This window comes from Pteropus alecto, unplaced genomic scaffold (assembly GCF_000325575.1).
Source record: "Pteropus alecto unplaced genomic scaffold, ASM32557v1 scaffold1314, whole genome shotgun sequence".
NCBI lineage: Eukaryota > Metazoa > Chordata > Mammalia > Chiroptera > Pteropodidae > Pteropus > Pteropus alecto.
Window position 1 is genome coordinate 31,626 of NW_006435824.1, and position 9,860 is coordinate 41,485.

Here is a 9,860-nt window from a genome sequence, read left to right on the forward strand (position 1 = left end):
CGGAAGTTCACTTCCAAAGGACTAGAATCCAAATAGAAAGGGCCTTTCACTGTCTACCTGACGACGCCCACTGCAGTTGAAGTAGACAGCATCCCATCATAGATTCATCACTCCCACGTGAATGCAGCACGAGAGTGGACAGCTCGGGAAGACGGGCCCTTAAGACTAAGACTCAAGCATATATAAGTCTAACCCTCTGTTTCTTCTTTTTTTCCTCTTTAGCCCAGGCATACAGAAACATGCACCGGCCTAGAGTATAGGAGCTTATAGTAACCAAGACTGGTGAAATCATTGCCCAGAACATCACCAACCATGGTACTTCAGAGATCCAAGTAAACTTGTGCCAGCTTGCCAAAAATCCCCTCACCATTGCAATGGCTGAACACCACCTTGGATTGGGATCCTTCCTAGGTGGAGGAGCATACTTAGGCTACAAGGGGGGGACCTGGCTGTGGCATATTATCAGCTGAGAAAAGCGTCTTAGAGATAGGACTCTATATTTGTCTTCAGGGACATTACCCAGGGATATCTGGCCGCATGGAAAATATAGGACTCAGATGTGAGGGCCAAGGCCAATTTTCTTGTGCTAACTGGGGTTGTGAGACTATCTCCACTATAGCTAATTATAAAAAACAGAATGATGATCATATTAGATTAATAAGAGGACCAAGCCCCTCCACATGCTCTCTTGGGTCTTGCAATCTATCATAATCACCATCAAAACTAGTAGCTCTGGGGGACAACACTATTGGCTCACAGGACAGACATGGGGTATCAGATTATATAAAACTGGGTATGATTCAGGATTATATTTTACTATACAGGTTAAGGATTTTCCCAGGAAAGCTAACCCTATAGGACCCAACAAACCACTTCTAGTTCCGGGACTACCCCAAAGTCTTACACCTAAGAAAACTTCTGTTTCTGGAACAACTCCAACTCCAACTCTAGCCCCTCCAAGTAGTAGCCTAACAGCTATTAAACCCCAGGCATTCGACCAACCACAACCAAAACCAGAAGGAGCATTAATAACTATACTAACAACAATATACAAGAGCTTAAATAAGACCACCCCAGACATAAGACAAGATTGCCAGTTGTGCCTAAACCCAAAAACCCCTTACTATGTCGGGGTAGGAACTCCCCTAAACTTAACTGAGCTCAGCAGGATAAAACTTCAGGTTGATTCACTAGCAGAAATAGTCCTCCAAAATAGAAGAGTTTTAGATTTATTATTTTTAGAACAAGACGGATTATGTATGGCTCTAGGTGAAACTTGTTGCTTCTATGCCCATAACTCTGAAATAATTAGAGAAAGCTTACTACTAGTACAGAGAAATTTAGATGCCAGGGAAAAACAAAGACTAGAATCAGATAACTGGTTTCATAGGATGTTCTAACAACCCTTCTATCTGCTATAGCTGGACCTTTAATCCTCCTCCTCCTCTTATTAACTTTTGACCCATGTTTCCTCAATTTCTTGTTTAGATATATAAGGAAAAGAATTAATTCTATTCAACTTTTAGTAATACAAAATAGAGGCTATGAACAAATTCCACATAAAGAATCAAGGATTTGATTTTCCGTTAAGTCCAGTGGGGAATGTGCTGGCTGAAAAATTACTGCTTGGCTATCGCCCACGGGAATATAACGTTCTAACAATAAGCTTTCTGCTTCTGTTCCCTGCTTGCGCAACCAACCTGTGGGTTGACAGTTAGTAAAAAGAAGAAAAATAGACTTGTGCGTTCAAACAGGATGAAGAATAGGGGTTTAGGGCTTAAAAACCCTATACCTCTACATTTCGGGGCTGCTTAATTTGGTGTCTGCGTACCCCTGGCAGACCCAGCTGGCTGAATAAAGAGTGCGTTTCCTATAACTCACTGATTTCTGGTGGTCCGTGTGTCTATCGGGGGCTGGCAGCTACAACAGAGAAGGATAAAATCTGAGCAGAATATGATTTGTATAAATCTGATATGCTTGCACTGTTTTATAAAATGCTAATTTTATCAATATATTAACTAAAGTTGAAAATTTTAAAAAAACGGTACTAATGTTGACAATTAACACTAATTTCTCATATGCTATGAGATCAATCTCAACATCTTTGCCTACAAAAATAGTAAAATGTCAAATAAATAAATGAATAAAGGTGCTTTTAATCAGAAAAATGATAATGGAATGGTGAGATGTGGTTAAATTTCAGTATATAAATGGATTTTTTTCAAACATGAGACTGAATGAGAACACCTTGGGAATAAATGTAGAAAGAAACAGAACAGATCCAAATACTGAGCCTTGGGCCAATCCAACATGCAGAGGTCAGAAAATAAGGCGGTATCAGCAGAAAATATGTAGAAAGAGCACATAGCGACATATGAGGGATGAATACCAGGTGAGCATGATGAAGTAAAGAAAGAGTTTAGGCAGATAAAAAGGTAACTGTTTTCTGGCCTGGGGGAAAATGAAGAAACATTCTCTCTGGAGGAGATAAATCATATTTAACCCAATTTTTTTTTTTTTTTTTTGGTAAGGAAAACTTTAAACACAGTATTGACATAAAAGAAGGAAAAAACCCCGGAAATAGAGAAACAGCGTCTCCAGGTAATGGAACCGTTTATTTACTATAACAAACTATGTGTACTGTGTTCAAGGACAGAAGTTGAAATATAATTTTGGATAACCAACCTGTGTTCTTTTTTAAGATACATTTAAATAAGGATTACTTATGGCCCAGCTGGTGGGCCTGTTTTTCTTTCTCAGTTTTCTTTCCACAGTTGTCTTTTTTCCACTTTACAAAAGATAAGCATACTTTTCACTTATTCTGAGTTTTATTATATTGTTATAACACTGTAATACTATAATTACTATAATGTACCTCAGTTATTATCATTTATGGGGCATCAAAGGGACTCTTCAAAATATTGATGTCAATGAAACCCCATTTCTCAAGGTACCATAACTAACCACAGTTTTTTTGTAACAGCTGCATTTCCTATGTAATTTTACTTTTAATTTTTAATAATTTTTAATGAAAAAACAAGCTCCAAGGTATAAATATGTAAAATATAATTCGTAAACAGGCAACATCTTTCGTATACATTGTTGTTCATTAAGAGTGTAAAGGCATTGATCAAGAGAAATATTCTATTGTTTCAAATTTATTTTTTGAAGTCACAACCCTAATGGTACTTTATATCATCATGCTTGAAACAATAAGTTTATTTTTAATTAAATGATAAAGACAAAGGCCAATTTGTGTTTTGTAGGTGTTTTTGTATATTTTTTCACCTTTCCTGTTTCTCCTTAGAGACACTATTCCCTTAGGTTTCCACAAAGAAGAATTCACTCCTTTTAAATAATTTGAAACTAGCAAATATTTCCCAAGTTTCAAGCTAATCATCTCAGCTATGATAATCTTTATGAATGTTTACAAGGTGGGATTTGTTGGACACACATCTTATAAATTATTTGGTATTAAAAAGGTATTTATTAGAAATCAGATATATGTGATAGTGAAGAAAAATTACTAAAAAGTCGTAGTTCAGATTTGAATTAAACTGAGAAATTATTTTATATGAATATTCCTTCCTACAAAATTAAATGTTGTTTTCCAAGAAGTACATTTGCCTTTCAATATGGTTGATCCTTGCTCATATAAACCAGAGAAAAACAGAAAGATACCAACCTGTACTGCTAATGGTAAGTTAAATAGTGGTGTTACTTTTCTTTAAAAAATTTAAGAATAATTACAAATACTATGTGAGTTACATACAAATAAATAACAGTGATTTAAAGATGATATTTATTATTTCACTTTGTATAAAACATTATTTCTCATTTCTTATTTTATGAATCCATATTGCAAGAGTATAGGTTTTGATTTATTCACTCACCTGCATTTCTAATGCTTTAGTGTTTAAACCATACACTGAACTGTAGAAATGTGGAGGGAATGATATCTATTCTATTGCTCTCTATATAAAGAGAGCCTGGACAGCCCTAAAAATTAGTCAAACATAACAAGGTTGGAGGTATTTTTCCTAGAGAATTGACTTCACATGTTTTAATACATTTTTAAAAATAGGAAAATAGCTTTTTTGCAAGTGCTAATTCTGGTCAACACTTGGAGCAATGATAGCTTATCATTGATAATGATCAATTGCCGAATCTGCGCTGGTTGCAGAACAAATATCTACTATGTGACTTGAAATTACTCTGATATCAACACTGAACCTACAGGAATGCTCAATGTATTTTGCAGAAAAAGTGGAAGTTAGAACAAGGACATATTAACAAAATGAACAGGGACAAATAAAGGTGAGATTGGGGAAGAAAGATTTAGATTCATTTATGGTTCTTTAAGATTTATCATTTTCATCAACAGCCTGGAAATAATTCACCAAAAACTTTTAAGAAAAAATAATGCTAAAAATATGAAGTGAGAAACTATAATTTGCTAAAAGAATAAATTGTTAATCTAGATAATGTGGGGTTCATATATGAGGTAACAGGCTAAATCATGTAGAAGGGAAATATTGTGTATTTAGTAATAAAAGAAGAAAAACTTCAGAACAGGCAAGGATATTGATTGGCAAAATTAATTAATTAATTAACGAGTAATGTAATTTAAATATTTTTTATTTAAAAGAAAGAAAATGTACACTATACGATATAGTTTATTTCTCTTTGTTGGTGCTTGTGCTGAGTTTATTTGGAAAGAGTTCACCTGTTTTGCAAATTGACAACAAAGATCTCCTTGGTGTAAGAGAAAATCTGGCTTTATTTATTTTTTTATGTTTAATTTTTTCTGACTTTATTGAAATATAAACAATTAGTTGCTCATATTTACATTGTACAATTCAATGAGTTTTTTAAAATTATAGTTGGCATACAATAATAGACCCGTTTTCGTTGTACAGCCTTGTGATCAGGCATCCGCATGACTCACAAAATGATCACCCCACTAAATCTAGTACCCCAATTCCCCCTTACATATTTATTATAACATCATAAACCACCTTCCCTTTGCTATGCTGTACATCACCATGCCTATTCTGCAACTATCCATTTGTACCTCTTAATCCCTTTGCCCTCTTTTTTCTCCCCTAATTCCCCTCCCATCTAGTATCCCTCTAAATATTCTCTGTATATATGAGTTTATTTCTGCTTTTGTTGATGTTGTTGTTGCTGATTTTGTTCTTTAGTTTCCACATGTATGTGAAATCATGCGATATTTGTCTTTCTCTGTCTGACTTACTTCATTCAGCGCAATACCCTCTAGATCCATCAAGGCAATATCTTTTTCCATCTCCTTCCTTTTAGTCTGTGTGTCTTTTAATCTGAAGTGAGTCTCTTGGCAGCATATGTAGAGAGGTCTTGTTTTCTTATCCATACAGCCACTCTATCTTTTGGTTGGAGCACTTAATTCTTTTCCACTTGAAGTACTTGTCGATAGGAATGTAGTTATCACCATTCTTTCTTTATTCATGTTTTTGATATATGTTTTTTCTTCTTAAAAAAGTCCCTCCAACATTGAGAAAATCTGACTTTAAATATGGCTCTAGAATATTTGCCCAATCAGTGTTCTGAATTCACTGTTATTATTTTTGCTTTTATAAATTATAAAAGTTTGAAAATAACATGTTTTATTGAATAATATCTATTGGTAGAATGTTATTAAGAATGAATAAATTTTTATGACAAGTAAAATGCACTATAATATCTCACTGAAGGAGTACTTTATTATTAATTACTATTTTAAAATATATTTGTAGAAATTATACCTGCATGTACCATATGTGGTCATTTATAAAAATGGGGTCAATTTGTATAAACCTTTTTGTAATTTTATATCTAAAATATTTTTAGATGATTTCTAAATAGAATATATATTCATCACTTAAAATGAATAAAATTATTTTTAAAAAGCTTATTTTTAAATATTTAGATTATTTTCTATTTTTTTACTCTTAAAGTATGTCATGATATATATATCTAATGTGAAAGTTGAATTTCTTTTTAAGAAAGATAAATTTTTCATTATGTATTCTAAACAATTTTTTTTTCAGAAATTTGTTTTGTCTGTTCACATTACTGAACTATCTTATTGTAATATTTTCAGTTTAATATATTGGATAGTCTAAGGGCCCAATCAGGTCAATAGAAAGTAAATCTATTTTCTTTATGAATCAAGTATTTAACTGAATTTTATAATTTATAGTTTCTCTTTCTAATCTTGTTTAATTGGTTAGAGATTTTAGGATATTGCTGAACAACAGGGATCATCAGTATCCTTGTATAGGTCTGATTCCAGTAAAATATACCTGCTAGAATTACATCAATTATTAATACCTTACATAGTCTTCCTATTCTTTGAAAACTTTAATTAATGAATTTATATCAGATGTTAAAATATGAAGTGACATCTCTAAAATTTGCTACACATATAGTTTTTATGTGTCTCGATTTCTTCACTGATTGATTATTAAGCAGTTACTAGACATTGATGCATTCTATACATACCTCATTTTATCCTTATAATGAGGTCAAAATGATTTTTATCTCTTTTTTATAGGTTAAAATTTAAAGGAAATTAATTTTGTCAAGACCATATAATTAGTAATAAATGATAGAGTAAAATTTACAAAAAGATCTCTCTGACTTTGGTTCTAAACTCTTAACAGCCATATTACACTGCTCCTTATGTTTTATTTTTTGTGTGTGTGATCCTTAAACTTTAAAAAGTTCATTCTTAAACAATAAAAGGAGTGTCCAAATTTTTAACCTTAAGAGTAGACTGCCCTTTGTCTCATTAGCCATTAACATGTTTTTCTTTCTCAGATCTGTGCTGGATCCTGTGTGGATTAGCAGTTTGAAGTTCTGTTTCTAATTTCTAGCTGGCTCCCACCGTTGCTAGACTTCAGCTCTGTTATTCACTCTGTTTTCATCATTGGCCAATCTGAGATTCTGAAAACCTACAATTCCAAACATAAGATACTGGCAGAATGTAGTTGTCCCATCCAAATCACACACTTCCAATATTTTCTCTGTTAATAGTCACTGGTTAGATATATGAGTGATTGCTGGGGACATGTAGACATAGGCAATGTGACAAGAAAACTGATTTTTCACTGTCACAAAGCTGAACCTGAAAAGTAGGTTTAGATTCTAGATACCTGTGACTGAATGGAGACTGTGAAGAGATACAATGCATTTTCTCTTTTATTCTTATGGTCTCAGTTACATGTGCAAAATGTTGAAGTCTTGAATAGATTACTATTACTTTTTTTTTTTGGTAAATATGGCTATATCTGCATTGTATTAACTTTCAATTTTTCCTAGATTCAACTAGTATTAATTTTGTTGCAATATTACAGTTTATGCTCTTAAAAAAAAATTTCTATGTCTTCATTAGTAACTCTTAGGGAAGTTGGAAGAGGGTGCAATAGGGTGCTAAGTAAATGTCACTTTAATATGAAATAGAAAATTTCAGAATTTAACTATAGATTTTAATTCATTATACCGGTATAATTTTATTTCGATGAAATTAATAATTAAAAATGAATGGATTATTTTTCAATCCTGAATCAAGATTTTATCTAATTTATTTTACAAATACATAAATTTGGAGTTAGTTACAAATGACTAGAAGTTTGTAAGCAAGGGTGAAAAAATAATTTATTATGGGTTTTGCAGGTCAATTTCCAAAATTGAGTTGATTTCTATAGTTATTTTAAAATAGTTTCTTTTGCACGGTTCTAGATCAAATCTTCAACATCATGGATTATTATCTTGCAAAGGGGTATGTTTGTGAATATGATTCCTTTTCTATAGCATTTTCTAGATATAAACTTACTCATGTAGTTTCTCATTTTTGTATCTTTTTATTTCTAGAATAAATCCCAAAAGAGAAATGAAGAACCATACAAAGCAGATAGAGTTTATTCTTCTGGGACTGACAGATAATCCTCAGTTACAGATTGTAATTTTTTTATTTCTACTTCTGAATTACATGTTGAGCATGATAGGAAACTTAACCATTATTGCCCTCACTCTACTGGATTCCCATCTTAAGACCCCAATGTATTTCTTCCTCCGAAATTTCTCTTTTCTGGAAGTTTCATTCACAAGCGCTTGTATTCCCAGATTCCTAATCATCATTGTAACCAGGGAAAAGACCATTTCCTATAATAGTTGTATATCTCAATTATTTTTTTATATATTCTTGGGGGTTACAGAATTTTTCCTTTTGGCAGCTATGTCCTATGACCGCTATGTTGCCATTTGCAAACCTTTGCATTATATATCCATTATGAGCAGCAGAGTTTGTCATCAGCTTGTACTCAGTTCATGGGCAATTGGATTCCTGGTCATTTTCCCTCCACTGCTTTTGGGTCTTAACCTGGATTTCTGTGCTTCAAATATCATCGATCATTTCATTTGTGACATTTCTCCTTTCCTGCAACTTTCTTGCTCAGATACACATTTACTAGAACTGATTGCGTTTTTCTTAGCTGTGCTGACCCTCATCGTCACCTTGTTATTAGTAATCCTTTCTTACTCTTACATCATCAAGACAATTCTAAAATTCCCTTCAGCTCAACAAAAGAAAAAAGCCTTTTCTACCTGCTCTTCTCACTTGATAGTTGTATCTATCACTTATGGTAGTTGTATATTCATCTACGTAAAGCCATCCGCAAATGAAAGAATCGGTGTAAGCAAAGGAGTAGCTGTGCTCAATACTTCAATTGCTCCTTTGTTGAACCCATTCATTTACACTCTGAGGAACCAGCAAGTTAAACAAGCCTTCAGAGATGTATTTAGAAAGACATTTTGTGTTTTAGACAAGTAATACTATTTATCGAAATAATTAACATAAAACGTAAAAGGAATAAAACCTATTTTGACTCTTCTAGTTTGAGAATTAATCTCTATTATTTAATTAGTTGGATCAAGCTTAAAAACTTTTTCCATTCTATACATTCTTAATTCAGCTTTCTCTTAATATTGAAACTTTTCTACATTGGAAATATAAAATTGCGAAATTTATTTTTTTCTACAACTGTTAGAATAAGATGAATGAAGGTTTTATTGTAATATAGAATATGAATTCTTGGAGTGCTGTATCCATTAAACAATTTAAATAAATGTACTATGTTTTACTTAAAAGCCATATCCTTCAAAGTTCTTAGAAAAATTGAATTTTGTCAGGATTAAATATACTTCAGATGCTCCAAGAGATTTTGCACTTTAAAAGAATGATCTAGAGAATTATTTTGTAATATCAATTGTTATTGACATTTTGTAATATCAATTGTTAATATAGTAAAAAAGCATAATTTCCTTTGAAATGAATCATACATTTTATTTTTGTGATTTTTAGTTTTCTTTGGTTGGGTAAAATTTTAAAATTGCAGTAGAAAATGAAATAAGATTTAATACACAAGTAGTTGATTTCTCACATCATCTTTTTCAAGAACATATAAGCAAGTTTAATCTCTTGAACATGCCAATGAACATATTGAATAAATGAGAATACATGATGAATTTTATAATGTTATATATAATTATTTGTTTTTAATTCTGTGTGTTTCCTACATTAATTGATATCAAATATCAATTTCTCAAAGTGCAAATGACTACTTAAAAAATAAAATTATATTTTATTTCTTCCAAAATCGGCATATGAAATTATCTTTTTTTTTTTTTTAACTTTAGAATTCTTAGAACACATAAATGCCACAGCTCTATAACTGTCCTAAGGTAGATGCCATTAGACCTGTTCATTTATACCATAATGATGATTAAGATATTAGCACTAGATTATTTTCCATCTGTGCCAGTAGTATTTGTTCTTATCT

The 9,860-nt window shown here is 32.0% G+C and overlaps 1 protein-coding gene across 1 annotated transcript; it reads left to right on the forward strand.

The window, feature by feature from the left end:
* Positions 1–7,912: 7,912 nt before the first annotated feature.
* LOC102896941 (olfactory receptor 6C70) lies at positions 7,913–8,851 on the forward strand. The gene has a single exon (XM_006911598.1). The coding sequence runs from the start codon at positions 7,913–7,915 to the stop codon at positions 8,849–8,851; it is 939 nt and encodes a 312-aa protein (XP_006911660.1).
* The last annotated feature ends 1,009 nt before the right edge of the window (positions 8,852–9,860 follow it).

Excerpts from the sequence above, each read along its gene's own strand:
- LOC102896941 (XM_006911598.1), top strand. The coding sequence starts at position 7,913 with ATGAAGAACCATACAAAGCAGATAGAGTTTATTCTTCTGGGACTGACA.